At 40.7% G+C, this 20,991-nt stretch overlaps 1 protein-coding gene across 1 annotated transcript in view; it reads right to left on the reverse strand.

Moving 5' to 3' along the window:
• Nucleotides 1-19,211: 19,211 nt before the first annotated feature.
• The window catches only part of tha1 (threonine aldolase 1), a 40,408-nt gene continuing 38,628 nt past the window's right edge, over nt 19,212-20,991 (reverse strand). The window contains exon 7 of the mRNA XM_028819235.2: nt 19,212-20,344. Coding sequence (XP_028675068.2) covers nt 20,040-20,344 — 305 coding nt within the window. The 3' untranslated portion in view covers nt 19,212-20,039. The remainder of the gene's footprint in view (nt 20,345-20,991) is intronic.

Consider the following 20,991-nt stretch of genomic DNA (forward strand, 5'->3'; position numbering starts at 1 on the left):
GGAAACAAATCCCAGGCAGGGTGCTAGCCCACCGCAGGGCACACACACCAAGCACACAATAGGGACAATTTAGGACTGCCAATGCACCTAACCTGCATGTCTTTGGACTGTGGGAGGAAACCCACACAGACACGGGGAGAACATGCAAACTCCACGCAGGGAGAACCCGGGAAGCGAACCCAGGTCTCCTTACTGCGAGGCAGCAGCACTACCACTGTGCCACCGTGCCATCCATGAGATCACCCATCCATTCATTTTTCAAACCCACATATCAAGAGCAGGGTCCTCCACCTTGTTTGTGCCTAGATTATAAATTATATTATGGTGGGGAGCATTCAGTAAAACATTTTTTTTTTTTGAGACTCTAGTCCTACATTTGCAGATAGGTTGAGTTAATTAGCCTTTTGTCAATGGACATGGAAGCCAGACTGCTGGCATAATTAATATACCCCAACCTGAAAGGAACAGCAGGAGTAATGTAATCACCCGTTTTAATTTAAAGCCAAATACCAATTTAATGTATGAATTAATATAATTATCATCCTTTCCAACTTGCCCTAAAGGTTTGACTGTTGAAAGGAATTTAACAAAAGACAAGTAAAATCATGTTTGTTTTTGAAGAACACATAAAGAATGTATGAGACCAGATATAAATCTAAGTGGTGCACCTCTTTTATTTGTGTATATCTGTGATTTGAAGAGATATGTGGTTTAATTGTATCCTCATACATTATTTACATTAGTAATTCATCATTCTGGGCTCATGATACATTGATGCCTAGGAGAAAAAAAGGGAACAGCACATTGTTGTCATTTTGGTTAATATGAATGCAACCTTTATATGTTTCACTTGCCGTTATTACTTATATACAGTAAAAAATCACCTGGTAGACTAAATGCTAACACGATATCAAAGTGCAGGGAAATGTTCTAGAAAAATCTATGAAGGACCATCAGGGAGTAGCTCTGCTCGCCACTGTGATAAACCCTGTCAGTGTGAAGGGTACCCAAGAACGAAAACCAATAAGGACACCGGTGTAAAACAAAGTGAGAAATCAAAGGTGGTCCTTCAGGACATTGGGCTAAAGAAGATTGGGCTGTGCCAGGAAGGAGGGGGGTAGCCATGTGTGGAAGAAGAAGGGAAACTGGCACCATATTACTCATTTAGGAGTACGTCCAGGAATGACTGGTAGAAGGCCAGTACTTTTTATGTGCGTCCACTGATGGGCTTAAGGGGAGCCGGCCATGCAGCACTTACTGTGCTGAACTGGACTGTATGGTCCTTTTAAAGGATGTATCTTAGGAGCTGCTATGGAGATCCAGCACTTTAAGGGCTATGCAGAACTCAGGGATGCAAGGACACGGAGGGTTACTGCAGGAAGTGCTAGTCTGGTATCTCTTTAGCTAAGAAGAGTAAGTCTCAGCCTAAATGTGATGCTGTGACTTGGATGGGAAACGACCCCAGCAGGGGATTAAAAATCAACACTGGCAATGGGAAAATAAATCTAAAGTTGTAGGAAGGGGGGTGGCGGGGGTGTTTAGTGTAGGAGGAACAGTCCAGGGTTGAGAGTGACAGAGATGGAAGGTGAGCATGGAAAGTTCCATGTAGCTAGACCCAAGGGTCCTTTCCTTTAGTACCTTCTGTTCTGGCAGAATGGTGGAGTGGTGACTGGTGCCGTACCTCACAGATAGAGCATTCAAGGGGTGGAATTCCATATCTGTGGTGTTTGCTTATTCTCCCTGTGTTTGTATGGATTTTCCTCCCACATCTGAAAGACATCCATGTTAGGTTAATGGGGATTTAGTATGTGGGTGTGTACATGGGTGGACCCTGTATTAGACCTGTCTGTTGTCCATGGCTGGTCCCTGCCTTAAATATAATGAAGTCAGGATTGTCTTCATCCTCCATTAACCCAAAATTGGGTTAAGCCATTTTGAGAATGTTATGTTACTTTGTATTACTCCTATGATAATCCCTTTTTATTTATGTTATATTTTCAAAAATAAATGTACCATTTTTAATATCCGTGCCTCATTTGTATTATTGTAGATCCACAATAATCCCAAAAAGACTTTACATTATATTTATTTATTCAGTGGCCTCTTTATGAGATTCACATATCTAGGATAAGGCAGAACTCCCTTTTGCCTCCTTTGTTTGAATTCTTCAAAACATGGATTCAACAAAGTACTAGAAGGTCTTTAGAATTTTAGTCCATGCTGACTCACTAACATCATGCAGTTCCTGCAGATATTTTGGCCACACAACCTGCTATGCACCCCCCAATCCTAATGCTGCTCTATTGGATTGACATCTGTGGACTGAGCGAGTCACCGGATAGACATAAGAAATGCACAAGAGGAGACCATTCAGTCTATCAAGCTCATTTGTTTAGTAAATAGCTAAGCTGTCCCAACATCTCATCCAGAGATAAGATCTTCTTGAAGATTGTCAAGGTTTATGCTTCAACCCAAAGACTCAGTAGTTTTTTTTTTTTCCCAGATTCCCACAACTCTTTGCATAAAGAAGTGCTTTCTGGCTTTAATCCTAATTGCACTTCCTCTTAATTTCCACCGATGTCCTCGAGTACATGGTTCACTGCTAAGTTGAAAGAATTCTACTAGATCTACTTTATGAATGCCTTTTGAGAATTTTGAAAACATGGTCTCCATGCAGTCCCCTCTGCTTGAGACTAAATTGGTTTAATTCTCTGAGTCTGTTAAGAGTGTGGCATGTCCTTAAGCCCCATAAAGATCTCCTCTGCACAGCTTCAAGTGCTGTTATGTCTATCCTGTAGTGTGGTGACCAGAACTGCCCATAACACTCCAGATTTGGTCTCATTAGTGCAGTATATAATCTGTGCATTACATCCCTCGATTTACCTTCTCAGTTTACTATCTATCTATCTATCTATCTATCTATCTATCTATCTATCTATCTATCTATCTATCTATCTATCTATCTATCTATCTATCTATCTATCTATCTATCTATCTATCTATCTATCTATCTATCTATCTATCTATCATAAACCAGATGAGGTAATGGTCCAAGGACAGAACCCTGAAGGACTCCACTGAAGACCCCCCATTCTCCTCTTATCTATACTCTTTGTCTCCTGCCAGTTAACCAACTTAAGATCCAGTTTTCTAGATGTAGTTTTAGAATTAATCTTTGGTGTGGGACAAGCAAGTCAAAGGCTCTTTTAAAGTCTAAGTAAATTTTGTTCTATGCTTTTCTTTTGTCAACTGTTGCAGCTGTCTGTTCAAAACAATCTAAAAGATTTGTTTGGCAGGATCTTCCTCATATAAAGCCAGGCTTCTTGTTATTTAGTATATTATTTTCATATAGGTACTTTGCTAATGTAGTTCTTTTTATAGTTTCCATAATTGTGCATGGTACAGAAGTAATACTTCTTGGTCTGTAATTACCAGAATCCATTTTGTCTCCCTTCTTGAAGACTGGAGTCACATTTGCAACTTTCCAGTCCTCCGGTACCTCAAGTGACTGCTCAAATATACCTAATAATGGTTTATAGATGACATCTGATATTTCTTTCAGTACAACTGGTAAATTTCCTTCAGGTCCTAAGGGTTTATTAGTTTTCAATCTTTTCAGGGCTTGAAGCACATTTCTGGTATTCCATTTGTTTCTTCATTTACAAATACTTGGGTGACTTATTTGTTCAGTTCATGTGCAATTTTCCTTATCATTTTCAATGATTTCTTCTGTGGTGTCCCCAAGGGTTCTTAAATTCTCTTTTATCACATTTTTACTATTCACAAACTATTTGTTTTGGTTTGTGTAACTTTTTTCTTGTTTCAGTTTCTCTTTTGACCTGTGGAATACTTTTTGGTGACTGCAATGTCTTCGAGATAATGCCTGCCTGTGAATGTAGCCATAATTGGATGAACATGGTCAGAAGCAGTCCTTCGGTAGGTATGCTATAGTATTCTTCCAGTCATGCTATGTTGGTATTAAAAGGCCTAATGTGTGGCAAGAAAAGATTCTGCACACCATTAGACAACAATCACCAGCCTATAGACACTAAGCAGGATAGATCGATGAAATGACGCATTTCACATCAAATACTGACCCTGCCGTCTTCATGTGGCAGCACAAATTAAGGTTTCTAACACTAGGTGGCTTTTTTCCCCCCAAGTGATCCTCATCTTCCTTATTTTAGCTGACAGGAACCCAGCATGATCCTCTGCTAGTAAAGCCCATCTGCTTCAAGGTCTGATGCCTTTCTGCACACCACTGCTATAAACAGCTTTAGTGTCTTGGTGGCCTTTCTGTTAGCTCAAACAAATCTGACCATTTACTGTACCTCTGACACCTGTTAAAGTGCTCTCATGTGCAGAATCACTGATTCCACCATTATTTTGTCTTTCACACCATTCTCTGCAAGCTGCACAGATAGTAATGTGTGAAATCCCAGGAGGGCAGATGTTTCTGAGATGCTGGGACCACCACATCTGTAAAATGGTCAAAGATGCTTAGATTGTGTGTTTTGCTTACTCTAACGTTTGGTTTATAAATGACCAAACCTCTTGAGCTGGTGTGCAGTATTGCATGTGTTGTGCTGTAGCCACACGAGTTATGGTGGACCTAGAACAGCAGCCACAGAGTACATATACAGGATGTGCATACATCATTTATCTGCTTCAAAGTATGTGATGATGTTGTAACTAATACAGTCGTCAATAGCGGCTTGAAAGATGAAAACTATAAAGAAGATCCTGCACTTTCATTTCAGATCTAAGCAGTCACTGAACACTTTCTGGAGAAGCCAAGGAACACATTCTGCTGTTCAGACTGTCTCCTGATTCCAGTTCCTTAAATCAAATGGCATCCCATGCAGTTCAATACAAAAAAGATGGTGATGGGCATTCTGCTCTATCCTATTTTTGAATCAAAGAAATGGCAAAAAATGTTAATGCGAATTTATTTATTGAGCACATTTATATATATATATATATATATATATATATATATTGTGACTCCTGTAGGGGGCATACAAGCCACCCGACCCAGACACACACATGAGGCATACTTACAAAAGCTCCCGCTTTTTATTTCTTTTTCTTCTCAGCACACAGCACCTTACACAGTGCACAAAACACCAAAATAGTTCAGTCCCTTCTTTCTTTTTCTTTTCTCTTCTGCCGTCCCTACTCCTCCCTTTGCTAGCTCTGTCCTCCACCTCCCGACTCCGGCTCCCTGAATGGAGTGAGGTGGCCCCTTTTATGTTGTACCCGGATGTGCTCCAGGTGCTCCATGGGCCCCAACAGAGTTGAGCTTCCAAGCTCTGATCCCGTGGCCCTGATGCAAACCAGGGGGGCTGCCCTCTCATGTCCCGGGGAGGTGTTGCCTCTCTCCCGGTCCTTCCAACCTCCAGGCATCCTGGCTGGGCAAGAGCCCCAGCCGTCTGCCACTATATATATTTGTGTGTGCGTGTGTGTATATATAATATTATTGATAAATATACTCCCCTTAAGAACAGAAGTTCTTAAGTCTAATGAATGTCACATTTGTAGAAAAGAATAACTGACTTTGATGACCAAACAGATACTGCAGGATCACAATGGTTGTTTGTTTTCTCTTCTGTCACTTTCCTCATTAGAAGGCCCATTACTGGAACAAGCAAGTTACTGAAGTGAATAGTGACTTGCTATCCAAGTGTTGCCGAACAGTGAGTTCCTGTTCTTTCTTGGAGCAGATCGAATCTGTTTGTCAGGCAGTCTTTTTTTAATTTGTTTTCTTTTACGGTGGTCGACAACACCCAAGTGCTTTAAAATCAATTGGGAACAAAACAACTATCTAGCCAAGTGCAGAAACCTGGAGGGCTGCAGTGGCTGTAGGGTTTCATATCTGCTGCCTTTCCAATTAGTCACCCATTACTACTCCACATGGAACACCTAACTGGCTTGCTTTTTTAGATTCAGAAACCTTAATTGTTTCTTTTTTTTCCTTACCTGGGAGCCAAACAATAATGTAATACAAAGCAAGCCAACAGTAGACCTGTAGAACTCCAGCGTCTCAGACTTAATTCCTGGAGGGGCCACCATTTTCACTGCAGCCAGTTTCTTAATTAGAAGCCAATTTTTGCTGTTCATGAAATATGATGCTCAATTCTATGGCTTCCTAGTGCTCTTATTCTGCTACCGGACATTTCCAAACCTGTTTTCTTTTTTTCTGAGTTCATCAATATACAGTTTGTGAAGATTAACATTTCTCAGACTTTCACTTTTTCTTTTCACATTTATTTTTTATTGAAAGAGATGTACGTATGATGGACAACTTATTGCAAATTGGATCAAGTTGGCTGGTCATCTGTTGGTTTACATTGCATCTCATTATTGCTTGGCTGTTAAGGAAGAATGAGGACAATAAAAGAGTGGGGCAGTGGGAGTGCTGCTGCTAATTTGTAACGAGGAGACCAGAGTTCAAGTTGCGGGTGCTTCCTGCATGGAGTTTGCATGCTCTTCTCCTGGCTGCCTGCATTTCCTCCTACAGTCCAAACACCTGCAGGTTACATGGATTGGCAATGTTAAACTGGCACTGATGTGTGTGTCTGGGTGGGTGTTCAGGGTTTGCTCCTGCCTTGCACCTGATGCTTGCTTTGATAGGCTCCATCTTGATCACAATCCTGGATAAGTGGGTTTAGGAAATGGTTGAAGATAACGAAAGACTGAATCTTAAAAAGCAAGTCAATTAAAATGAAGTTGCAAGCAATTCTGGAAGTCCATCCCATTAGCAGCAGTAAAGGATTATTGATTAAGAAAAAGAACCAAGAATCTGCAGCCACTGGTGGCCCTCCAGTTTGACAACCCTGGATGGGGGTACTGGTTCAACACGGTGCAGAATCACCAGTCATCCAAATTGTTGGAGATGTGGAGAGAAAAATCCCACACAAACGCAGACAGAATGTGCAGACTCCACTCAGGCTTGTTCATTTGTGTTGTAGGAAGTATTTTTGAAAAGAAAGCCGTGGTAACCCAACTGAGCAAAAATAAAGACATGGAAAGTCATGTCAGCAATCAAGATGAAATGTCAGGGTGGGAAGATGACAGTGTGATGTACAGGAGAAGGTAAAATTAAGTTGAGATGTGAAGTTTAAAGGTACTAGTCATCGACAATAATAGAAATGACATTTGGTCATTCATTTGTAGGAGACTCTCAACCAAGAACACAGAACAGAGAGGGCCCTCAGCATGCAAAGTAAGTGAGGCTTCCTTGCAGCCAATTTTAATGCAAGGTTCCTTCAAAGGAGCTCTGTCCTCGTTCCAAAAGAACCTCCTCGCCTTCTGGGAACCGCCTGCTTTATATTGTCCAAGGCGGAAGTGGCGGAGCCTCCTCTGGCCAGTGTGGGCGGAGCTAGGTGACCTCTTTGGGAACTGCAGTGGAGAGAGAAGATACATTTAGCAGCAGTGCCCCCTCTCATCCCACAGTGGTAGTGCTTTCTTTAACAGGATAAGGAAGGTGGTATCAGGTGCACATATTGTAAATGGTGATAGACCAGTGTTTCAGTCCTGGGAACACACTGTGACTGCAGGTTTTTGTTCCAACCAGCTTCCTAACCAGTGACAACACCTGATAACATTCTGATCTCATTTAATTAGCTGGAATTTTTTCTCTTATTCTACATTCAGAAAAGCACAACAGCATGATTTATATATTTATAGGACATTTAGAAATATTTCTGCTTTTGCTGTAGATTTAAATGCTTAACTCTCTTTTGTTGGTTTCATTATATTTTGCACTTTCTCTGTGCAGTTTTTCCCCCTTTGTTGTGTCTTAATTATGACAATTACAAATGAGCAGAGCAGACACGCTGGCAAACAACACGGAATAATCAAAGGCTGCAACTACTTTAGCATCAGACCCACTAATAAGTAAATAATGGATTAATTAAACAATTAGAACACCTAGAAAATTAGAATGAAAATCAAGATGAAAATATTGTTTTATTTTTTTTTAATATTTTTATTTTATTAATTTTCATTGTAATCATTCCATACAAACAGATCAATTTATAACCTAACAAATTTGAAAACAAATCAAACCCCACCCCTGAGAAGGAGAGCTTAGCTAAAGGAAAATTTCTTTAAGCTTTTTAATAAGGCAACATTAGACAAAAGAAGGGGAGAAGTAAATATCTATATAAATAAGAGATGGAGAAGGGAGTTAAATGCAATAATAGTTATTTCTCTTATTCTAAAATAATATTGATTAAATCCTGACATGTTTTGAAAAAATTTTGTACAGATCCTCTAACTGAAAATTTGATTTTTTCCAATTTCAAATAATATAAAACATCGGTTTCCCACTGACTTATAAGAGGAGAATTAGGATTCTTCCAATTTAATAAAATAAGTCTGCGTGCCAAGAGTGTAGTGAATGCAATCACCGTTTGCTTGTCCTTCTCCAATTCCAGTCCATCTGGAAGGACACCAAACACAGCTGTTAGTTGGTTAGGAGGGATTGTGATACTAAGGCTGTCTGAGAGGCACTTAAAAATTTTTGTCCAAAATGATGTTAGTTTGGTGCAGGCCCAGAACATGTGACCCAGTGAGGCAGGAGCTTGGTTGCAGCGCTCGCAGGTTGGATCCTGGCCTGGAAACATTTTGGACAGTTTTAAGCGAGACAGATGAGCTCGATATATAATTTTTAGTTGAATAATTCTATGCTTTGCGCATATAGAACTCGAGTGAATTCTCTGCTTTGCTACCTTCCACTCCTTTTCTGATATATTGATTAAGAGATCTTCTTCCCAATGTCCTCTTGGGTCTTTGAAAGGTAGGGACTCTAATAAGATTTTATATATTGCGGAAATAGTGTTTGTTTCCTCGGAATTGAGCAGTATTTTTTCCAGCATTGTGGAGGGTGCAAGGTGGGGGAAATCGGGCAATTTCTGTTTAACAAAATTTCTAATTTGAAGATAGTAAAAGAAATGTGTAGCTGGGAGGTTAAATTTTGAACGTAATTGTTCACAAGATGTAAATATGTTGTCTATATAAAGATCTCTGAGCATTTTAATCCCAAAACTTTTCCAGGTATTAAAAACTGGATATACTTGCGAAGGTTGAAAGAGGTGGTTCCCTTGCAGAGGTGCCACTGATAAAAGATTTTCCATCTTAAAATGCTTCCTAATTTGGTTCCATATTCTGAGTGAGTAAAGCACAATTGGGTTATTAGTATATTTGCGATAACTTTCATTTATTGGAGAGCAGAGCAGGGAATATAAAGAAGTACTACAGGATTTTACTTCTATTGCAGACCAAGCCTGGGTATGTGCATTTATTTGTGTCCAGGTTTTTATGGCTTGTATGTTTGCTGCCCCGTAATAAAACTGAAAATTAGGTAAAGCCATGCCACCTTCTGCCTGAGGTCTTTGTAGGGTCGCTCTTCGGATACGTGGGTGTTTTGAGTTCCAAATGAATGAGGTTATTATTGAATCTAACTGTTTAAAAAACAATTTATTGATATATATTGAAATGTTTTGAAATAAAAAGAGAAGTTTAGGAAGGATATTCATCTTAACAATGTTAATTCTTCCGGCTAGAGTGAGATGAAGGGTTGACCATCTATGCAAGTCTTGCTTAATTTTTTCCATACAGACGCCAAAATTTTGTTGATAAAGAGCTTTATGTTTACTTGTGATATTTACCCCTAGGTATTTAAACTGATCTGCTATGGTAAAAGGTAGGGTGTCTAATCTAATATTATATGCTTGTGAGTTCACTGGAAAGAGTATACTTTTATTCAGATTAATTCTAAGACCAGATATCTTTTGAAATTCTGTTAGTGCTGTTAAAACAGCAGGGACAGTGTTTTCTGGGTCCGATATATATAAGACCATATCATCTGCATATAGAGAAATTTTCTGTTCCAGTCCTTCTCTGACAATCCCCTTTATCTGATAAGAACTTAGGTAGCGAACCGCCAGTGGTTCAATAGCGATTGCAAACAACAGTGGTGACAAGGGACATCCTTGTCTGGTACCACGTTCTAGTTTAAAGTAGTCTGAGCAAATTTTATTAATACAAACTGAAGCTTCTGGACTGGTATACAGTAGTTTGATCCAAGCACAAATATTCGGGCCAAACCCAAATTTCTCCAGTGCAGTGAAAAGGTAATTCCATTCGATCATGTCAAATGCCTTTTCTGCGTCTAATGATAGTAATATCTCTGGGGTGTTTGATTTTGCTGGTGAATATATAACATTAAACAAGCGTCGGAGATTTGAAGATAGATGTCGGCCTTTAATAAATCCAGTTTGATCTTGTGATATTACCGAGGGCAGCACTTTCTCCATCCTTCTAGCTAGGATTTTTGAGAGTATCTTAACATCATTATTCAGGAGTGAAATTGGTCTGTATGATGCACATTGTAACAAGTCCTTATTTTGTTTAGGAAAGACGGTGATTAATGCTTGTCGAAATGTTTGAGGTAGTATTTGGTGGTCTTTAGCTTCTGTAAATGTTACCAATAAGAGTGGAGCTAGCTGAGTGGAGAATTTCTTATAAAACTCTACGGGGTAACCATATATATATATGGTATGGTATATATAATATATAAAATATTGTTAAAGAGAAAAAAAAAATACATTATTCCCATATAACTGCTTGGTACGTTTGAATGAATATGTATATTATTTTTTACCAAACTTAGTTTTCTAATTTCTATATTGTTCCCAAAACACAGAACTTGGGAAATAACACATCACTGAATTAGCCCAGGAGTCCAATTAAAAACAGAAGCTGGTTGGAACAAAAACCTGCAGCCACAGTGTGCCCCCTGTACCGAGGTTGGGAAACACTGCGATATATGTTCGATGGATAGATAGATGTGAAAGGCATTATATAATAGATGAATGGAGAGATAGGTGTTAAAGGCAATATATAATATTTGGAGAGATTGATGTGAGAGGCACTATATAATAGATAAATGGAGAGATAGCTGTGAAAGGCACTATATAATAGACAAATGTGAAAGGCACTATATAATAAATGGATAGATAGATAGATGTGAAAGGCACTATATAATAGATAAATGGAGAGATAGATATGAAAAGCACTATATAATAGATAGATGTGAAAGACACTATATAATGGATGGATAGATGTGAAAGGCACTATATATAATAGATAAATGGAGAGATACTGTAGATGTGAAAGGCATTATATAATAGATAGATGGAGAGATAGATGTGAAATAATATAATAGATGGATGAAGAGATAGGTGTTAAAGGCACTATATAATGGATAGATGTGAAAGGCACTATATAATAAATGGAGAGATTGATGTGAAAGGTACTATATAATAGATAGATGGAGAGATAGATGTGAAATAATAATATAGGTGTTAAAGGCACTATATAATGGACAGATGTGAAAGGCACTATATAATAAATGGAGAGATTGATGTGAAAGGCACTATATAATAGATAAATGGAGAGATAAGTGTGAAAGGCATTATATAATAGACAAATGTGAAAGGCACTATATAATAGATGGATAGATGTGAAAGGCACTGTATAATAGATGGATGAAGAGATAGGTGTTAAAGGCACTATATAATAAATGGAGAGATTGATGTGAAAGGCACTATATAATAGATAAATGGAGAGATAGGTGTGAAAGGCATTATATAATAGACAAATGTGAAAGGCACTATATAATAGATGGATGAAAAGATAGGTGTTAAAGGCACTATATAATGGATAGATGTGAAAGGCACTATATAATAAATGGAGAGATTGATGTGAAAGGCACTATATAATAGATAAATGGAGAGATAGGAGTGAAAGGCATTATATAATAGACAAATGTGAAAGGCACTATATAATAGATGGATAGATAGATATGAAAGGCACTATATAATAGATAATACTTTATTTGTGCCCAAGTAAGACTTCACAAAACCCGGCCACACTATATCAGTGGCTACTGTTTTCATTTCCTCCCTTCTCTTTATTTTGAGTGGGTCGGGCACCTGTGCCAGTCGCTGGTTCCCCTGCCCTCTACTGTTCTTGGGAAGCATAACAAGCTTCCATCCAGGTCTGCACTCCATGGTGTCTTTCATCTGCAGGTCACTAAGTGCGCACGAAAGACAAGCTGCCATTGGTGTGCTCTGATGTCCTGGAGAAGAATAAGTAGACTCCCATGCAGGCCTCTCACCTCTTGGACACAAAGCACACAGGTAAGACACACCGCCCCCTGGTGGAGGCCATGCTCTGGTGTGGATGTATGGACTCTGGAGTTTCAAGCTGTTTTTTTTTTTCTCTTGTTCACCATTTTGTTCATCATAAGCTACCTCCATTTTTGCCTTTCCTGTTTAATTCAGTACTTTGCATTCTTTTATCGATCCACCGGATCAATGATTCCCACAAATCTTTCTGCCAACTAATCAGAGTTTATTTTTCAATTAGTTAAAAAAAAAAGACTTGCCATTTAACACAATCATTTATGATGACTGATAAGATGAAATATTACTCTGCAAAAACACAGCAAAACAATGCAGAGAAACGACATGGAAAGCATATCTGCAATCTGTGATTTATGACTGAATTTCATGTTGTGCCGAGTGAAAGGCTAAATTCCCAGCTGCAATATTGTTTTGCTTGATCTTCCTGAGTGACAGATTGTTTTCTGCCTCCGAGTAGATGAATCTACAAGGATTTATTTAATGTTGTTGGTGCTGTTTACAGAAAATGAAATCTTGTTTCACACGCGGTTTACGAGTCTGCTGGTTTAACCGTTGAGGCACAGTGCAGAAGCAAATCGAACGCGGGAGCAATTTAGGCCTTTAATCAGTCGGAGAGACAATCTGCTTTTACCCACTCTGTGCCACTCATCCAACGTGTCATAATGATTTATGGGTTGTAATTTAGGTACTGATTAATAAAAACTGGTCACAAAGTGCCTTGAATCAAGGCCTTTCTCAAGTAAAATGACTAGGCAGCAGTGTGGTGTGGTGGTTAGCAGTGCTGCCTCACAGATCCAGGGTTCAAGTGACAACCTGGTCAGCCTCTGTGCCAAGTCTGCCAGTCCATCCTACTGGTTAGAGAGACGGAGAGAACTTTATGTGATTAGGATGCCTTGACACAGCAGGGCAAAGATGAAAAGACTGAGTACTGATGTGATATGACGAGCTGATGTGTGACAAGGAGACAAAAAAGGAAAACGACTTGTGCCCTGCAGTACTTGGGAACCTAAAGCTGCGGAAAAGTTCTTCAAAAAGAACAAAATGTGCTGCTAGTACAAGGATAGCAGTAAACGCATTCCCTCTCTTGTCAAGATGGCCTCTGGGTCTTGTAAGAGAACACCATCAATCCCGGTCAGGATGTCAGTCTGCCCATGTTGTCCATCACAATATCTATGGTGCCTCCCCATAGTGTTTGGAACAAAGACACATTTTTCCTTGATTTGCCCCGCTGCTCCACAGTTTCAAATTACAAATCAAATGATTCGGACATTGTGACTCAAAGTGCACATTGCGGATATTCATTTAAGGGGATTTGCATGCATTGTAGTCTGTAGGTGGCACACGGGAAGGACAGGCATCCTGGCAAGGAGTCGGGAAGATCCTTTACCCAGACGGTAGGCCCCAAGAGAACAGAAAGGCATCCCAGCCAAGAGAGAAAGAGAAGAATGTCGCAACCATGACACGGCTGTCCTAATTGATGGATGGACATCCCAGCCAGAAGACATGGTTCCTCACCCAGGCAGGAAACCCCAAACAAATGGACAGGCATCCAGACCGGACCTCCCCTGGCCAGGATAAAAGAAGATGGACTGTCTGAGAGAGATGGCACAGGCCCTCCATATCTGCACCCATTCTAGAACCAGCAGGGAATACTGGGAGTTGTAGTCCGCCAATACAGCCCTGCTGGGGTCTGTGGGTGTCTAACGGGGACGCTGCAGGGAGATGCACTTCACAATAATATGGGACTTCCGTATGACCTGGAAGTGCTTCCATCGGGCTGTAGCCCTGCCACCAGAAGTACTCCCGGGTCCTCAATAAAAAGGGGCCGCACTCCCTTGTCCAGGTGAGTCGGAGCTGGGAGGAAGCAAGGCGAAACTTGCCTGGAGGAGGGCGGTGCAGTGGTGAGGGGAGAGGAATTGTGAGGTTTTGTGGAGAGAGAGATAATCTGTGCTTGTTACTTTTGAGGTATTTTGGATACAAAACATCCTTTATTTGAACCCGGGATTGCATTTGTGAGATTGTGGTTGGGGTTTGGGACTCGCTGATGCCCCCCATTTCCATCACAAGTCACGCAACACTTTTTCTATATGGTGTCTCCCCCCAACCAACCATTTCAGGTTACCATAATGTTTGTGATTCCTCAGGTGGGGTTCATTGCTTCATAAGACACCTTGGCTTGCTTTTACCCTCTGGAGTCGTTTGAAACGGGCAGGTAGCCTAATGAGAGTGTAACACCCAATTTGACCCCCACGGTTGGAAACAACAAACTGTATCATCTGGAAACCAACAGCATTTGGTATCGGACTGCCTGGAAATATCAAAAAGATCTTGACAACATACCTGCACTCCTCCGCTGCTTTTTTATATTATGTGTAAAATGTTAAAAGACCTCATAAAAGAATGGCATACCGTGCCCTGTGGAAAAAAATGGCTTAATCTTTTTTCGCACTTGAATGGCGAGTTTTTGTTCAGCGCTATCAGACCAGAACTCCGTCTTGCACAAATCCAAATAATTTATCCCCATCAATTATTTCAGCACCTTTCAGCCAGCCAACGTGGCATCAGGGTCTGCAGGTTTGGTGACACTATTTGACAGAGGGCACAGCCTGCACTTAGCGCCATGGCTACCTGGACGTGGCAGTGGCTCTTGATGCTACAACATTTGAGCAATGATGTGCCTGTCTTCCCAGACAGCAGGCTGACAATTTATCATCAGATGTTAGTAGAATCTCTGAACCTTGTGCTGTTCATCTCTCCTAACTCATTCAGAAAGGTGTCCTGTAGTTGGAAAGATTGCAGCCGACATTATATTTACTTGACCTAGCGTTATTGGTTTATATATCACATGGTTCGGAAGATCAGTCCACCTAACAAAAAGAAGCTCAGTCTCTGTGCCAGAAGATCAGCGAGATTCTTTCTTTCATATCTGACCAACATGCATCACACTCCAGTCTCCGGCACCACGATAAACAAGAGTGTAGTAAAAGCACAACTTTATTTTTTGTAATAGAAGACACATATCGGCTCACCTGATGCACTTCTTACTCTGTTTTGGAGTGCCTGTATAGTTAGGATTCCTTACTTCATTCAGCAAAGCCTGAATCAGTTGCACTGGCTCTTGATGTGGGAAATCACCAGGCTGACTTTCATGGGATACTTGACTTTGTACGCACACACCACCTTTTACATGCTACTCAGTTTTTAAACAGCCTGTCACTCTTGGATGCTGCTGTTCCGTTCCGACTCCCGGCTTACTCACTTTTGATTTACTCTCCTTTGCTTTTCCTTTTTTATCTCTAAACTATTCAGGCTCCTTTTACAGTACATTCTTGTCGGATTAGGCGCCTTCATTTTGACCTGTGGATTTTGGAAAAATGTGCTACACCAATCGCACATTCACATTACAAATGCAATTAGCCAATTTCCTCATTAAACACTCCAGGGCAGCCCAGCTACACTGACGCACACCCCCACACCTCCGGAGCCTGCACCGCCACGGACCCCTAACACGCTTCACCACACTAAACAGGTTTAACTCTCTGAGTCTGTCACAGCACGACTTGCTAAGCAATGGGTTACCTACCTTGGAACACAAGTGATACCTGGGGGGCCAGAATTGACCCCCAGATGAAGTGTAAAAGACCAGATAGGTATAAAAGATGCTATATCATAGAGAGAGAGAAATAGATTGAAAGGCACTATAAAATATAGATAGACAGATAATGAATGGCACTGTTAGATAAATATATTATACAACAGATGAAAGGTGATAGATAGGAAAGGCACAATATACTGGAGATAGACAGATTTTCATTTTAGCATAATTAGATAGAAAATTTACTGTAGTTGGCAGGATTACATTGGTAGATAGATAGGAAAGGCATTATAATATAAATAGATACATAGATTTTAATTTTAGTGTAGTAGGTGGGATAGATAGACAGATAGATAGGAAAGGTGTTATATAATATAGATACATAGATAGATAGATCTATGTAACCCTCCCCATTTATCTGGGCTTGGGACCGGCACGAAGAAACACACTGGTTTGTGCATCCCCTGTGGCTGGGTTACATAGATAGATAGATAGATTGATTTTAATTTTAGTGTAGTAGGCCGGGATACATAGATAGATAGATTTTAATTTAAGCATAGTAGGTAGGATTAGATAAATAGATAGGAAAGGTGATCAATAGATGTGAAAGGCACCATAAGATTCATTTATAAAATTGTACTGTATAATATAGTGCCTTACACAGGAATGGCACTATTAGATATTGTGGCAGGTGGCCGGGTGTGGTCATCGGCCGCCTGCCTATTTAAGGAGCCGCCTCCCCTCACTCAGGGCTGGAGTCGGGTGAGGAGGTGGATGAGGTTGGAGAGGAGGCGGCAAGGAGAGGCCTGGAGAGACAAAGAGAAAGAGAGGTGGCTAACTGAAGCCTGGACTTTTGGGAGATTGTTGGGGTATGTGTGGCGGTACACTTATGGACTCTTGTAAATACGGTAGTGTAAATAAACGTGTGGTGATGGCTTTAAACGTGTCTGCCTGTCTGTGTCTGGGCTGCCCAATTCACAATATGAAAGGCACTACAGTATTTGATTGACAGATAGATGGATGAAAGGCACTATACAATGGATAGATAGATTGATAGTACTTTATTTGTCCCAGGTTGGAAATTATGCTTTTTACAGAAGATCACTTATGCTTTACTTGTTTACGTTTTTTGTCCCTCTCTTGATTTAGCTGTTATTTTAAGCATTTTGAAGAGTACCCTTGAATGTGCCATATAAATGTTGTTAGTAGGCTAATCAACAGCTCCTAACTGGCGATGTGTCCTGTCCACAGCTGTTTCCTGCCATGCTCCAGTGCTGCTAGGACAGCCTCTGGCCCCCTGGATTAAGCAGTTTTCAAAGTGTACAGGTACGTAATGCTGGCAGGGCTGGGCTCAGGTGGGTTGACCATGTCTCCTGTTGTTTAAGCCTGTGTGCTCTCTTTACTATAAGGCAGCTGGGCAAATCGTTCCTTCTGCTCTGGTCTTGCAGTCCATTCAGTATGTACAAGTGTCCAGCTTCTCTCTCCTGTTTTGTTAATCGTGTTAAGTCATTTTGTTACAAAATCCAGGGATCTCTTGGTACCATTATAGCCATGAATTCTTTTTACGAGTGGTAACTCCCTGCTTTTATTCAAGGCACAAATGTTCTGGAAGCATCCTACATACTGTAAGTGTTCTCCAAGTGTGCCATTGTGTCATTTATTCAGTTTCCTCCCACGTGCAAATCTTTACATGTACTTACCTTAATGCTTATTGGCAGCACATTGGCATGAAGCTCAGTGATGTCCAGCCTGATCTACTTCATTTGTTTAATCTGTTGTGGTGCAGTGATAATTTGTATGGAAGTTGAAGAATATATTGTATGTCTTTATATGTAAGTCAACTGTAGTGTTACTGTTTCAGGAGGAATGTTTTAATCCACGGAGGAGAACAGCAGCGCGGTCTACCTAACCAAATCCCCAGTCTTTAGGACTGACTTAGGATGAGGAATTTATGGCAGGGTTGGTTGGGGGTGGTGCATCAGACCAGGTTGTCAAGGGTGACTGTGTTTGGACTTGGAGCCTATGAGACATCACCCAGAAAGTCATTAAACTACCTACTGTAGCTGGCAGACTTCATCTAAACAAATGGTATCCACCACTTGGGGGCAGGTGTGAAGAGGCAGTGTGTGTACCCAGTATGGCTGTTTGGGATTGGTTTTGAATCAGAGGCCATTCTGTACCATGATGCCCTATTGGTGTAAGGATTTGAATGTATAAAGTAGGTCACTTTACCCCTCCCTCCCTCCGTCCCTCTCACACACACACCATGGCCATGAAGAGAACACCACAATGAAGAGCACAACTTGGCAGCCATATCGAGACAGGCCTGTCGTGAAGAAAGGTAACTAGAAATGATGACTTGACCAGAGACATTTGAGTAACTACAAGTCTGTGTGACGCCTGGAACTACACATCCAACATTTTTCAGGTTTTATGGTTGCAGATATATTATTATTCTATGAATATTATCAATAATGCATTATTAACATGTGTAACTTAACTCCTGCTTGACCTTTTACTCTATCTAATTGACCGAGGTCATAGATGTAGAAGGGAAGGTGGGGAGAAGTTCTAAAATACAATACCTTATATACAGGGGGAAGTTTATGGGATTTGAGGCATTTTGATAAAGTCTACACAATGAAAAACACAAAAAGAGAAAGTAGACTCAAGACAAAACGTCTGAAATATGAGCAAACCTCTACTCGATCTATCCACAACTTTTCCAGTCCAGGGTCACAGACAGGACGGCAGTTCATCACAGGGCCCACTCATGCACTCCGTTTGGAATGATGCGTTAAACCAAATCTTCAGGTCTTTGAGTAACGGGAGAAAAACCCACTCCGGACAAGCGGAGAACGTGTAAACTCTACACCGATTGCAGTTGGGCACGAGATGTGAACTCGAGGCACCAATCACTGCACCACCCGACTTCTAGTCGCAGTAGCGCTGAGTGTGAGGTGTACAGTGCTGGCACTTTATGCAGCCATGATAAACAAGAATAGATCAAGCAGACCGGATTAGTTTCATTTATTTGTGAGAAATTAATGAAAAAGGGAGAGTCCAAAAGATTTAGTCGGATGATCAGCCAGGCCTGAAACCCTAAATTCGACACAGTGCAGTGGCCAAATACAAAGGCGATAAGCAGGATCTGTGAAGTCCTAACTGGCAAAATCCAAACGCCAGCGAGTCTTTTCATTTGAGAAACAAAGTGCAGCTGCCAGCTGAGTGCCGCTTAGTCCTTTAGAAATGTTTCGAGTTGGAGTGTACTAATGGACACAAATGGTTTTGTAGTTTACGCCATTTTCAACAAGGCTCCATAGCAGAGACCCCCATATATGTCTTAAGATCCCATAAATACATCAATGCATTAGAAAAACAAATGCACAAAATGCATCAACTCCAAGACATCTGTTAATGTTTTATTACATTTTTGGTTGTCATCTTCCCTGCCAAGTAGCATTTGACATAATCCTTCAAAATGAATCAATAGAAAACATTTGAGAGTCCGTGTTCTCTTTTAGGTCGCATTTGTTAAGATCTGCTAATTGATTTTGGAGAAGGCTCAAGCTTTATTATTATTTTTTTTTGTTGTTTTTCTTTTTTAAAGAGGTCATCCAACCTACAACACTGCCGTAAAGATAAAGCACGGTGAAATGTTCAAATTAAAACCTGCGGAGAGTCAGCGGGATAAAGAGTGCTGCTTAAAATGCATGCCGGACTTTAACCCAACAGGCACTTTGGCAAAACTGTAAATTTCTGCTGCAGTAATAAATAAATGAAGCCCTGAACTCAAAACGGCATTTCATGCTTTGGTTTTGCGAAATAAAAGCCATCCATGTGGTTGGTTCACATCAGTATTTCTATGACAATTTGCTGGTTTTCCCAGGGTTCCTCACCGTTGGGGGTTCCTGGCTGGGGTAGCCCCCTCTGGTCTTCATTTCAGTTGCACTGAACCGACAATCTGCTTTAATGTTTACTTGCCCCCTTCCCTCCTCTGTTAGATACGATTATCTTTCCTATTATATTGTTACCATTCCAATTCTCCAGTGAGTCAGAAGTTCAGATGCTGACAGCGAAGAGTGTGATGTACAGAAGGACCCCCTCCTCCTCAAAGCTCTGAGGCACAGGCTTAATAAAAACTCAATTACAAATGAATCAACCAAAAAATAAATAAATAAAACGAGAGTCTGACATCAATGTATTCATCGTGACAGTTGTAAGGCCCATCATAACCTGCTGGTTTCTTGATTAAATTGTTCCGTGACGTAGGCCATCTTGTGAATAGCGAGTCGTGTGTCCTCCTCTGAAACATTCAAGTGCCACACGGCTCGCACTGAATTGTCGTAATGCGGCTGCATCAGAACTCGAACGCCTTGACCAATCACCTCTGCCTCCTCCACAGTCACCCCCTTCATCCTCCAACAGAACTCATCGGGGCTGACGTGTGGGTTCAGCATTTTAAAAACCACAATGTTCGTCTCGACTGCTTCCACATCCACCATGTAGAGGGGCTCCTTGGTCTGAAGTAGTGCTACGTGAAACACAGAGAGAAATGTCACCGGTTAGGCTGTGAAGGTCGGAATGGAGTAACCTTTGAAGAGTCCTCCCTGTCCTAGATCGCGGTAGTTTCTTTGTCAAAGATTTCAGAAAAATATTCATGCAAGGTAAATAGGAGTCCAGATAACACACTATGTTATGGGAACACTTGAAAAACACACATTGGGGTCCCCAATTTCGGGCAAGTTCTGTATGGAAAGTTCTCTGCACTTTCCACCTGCTGATCCTGTTAAAAGAGTCACGTAGGAAACGCACCCGACTGAATAGTCCAGGTCACCCCATTTTTGGGTTGTCATAAACATTGGAGGTGCAACATAAATAATAATAATCATTAAACTTGTGTGGCATAGGAGATACAAAAGCGGCAACAGGTCTTCAATTTCAGGCTTTCCTTTGCTAAAGCCTGGCTTAATTCTCGAATGGGCTTACATTAAAACGCGCACCAATCTTGTCCTCCATTGTTTTCCACCACCTACTACACTCTACTTCTGGAAAAATGCCGACGTCATACGAGCAGTGATTGGATGGCGATATTCATTTAATTCTTTGCATTTGTAGACAGGATATAGTAAAGAGGAATTATGGGTAAATGTTTAAAGACAACCATTATACAGGGTGATT

Source organism: Erpetoichthys calabaricus, chromosome 14 (genome assembly GCF_900747795.2).
Source record: "Erpetoichthys calabaricus chromosome 14, fErpCal1.3, whole genome shotgun sequence".
Classification (NCBI taxonomy): Eukaryota; Metazoa; Chordata; class Cladistia; order Polypteriformes; family Polypteridae; genus Erpetoichthys; species Erpetoichthys calabaricus.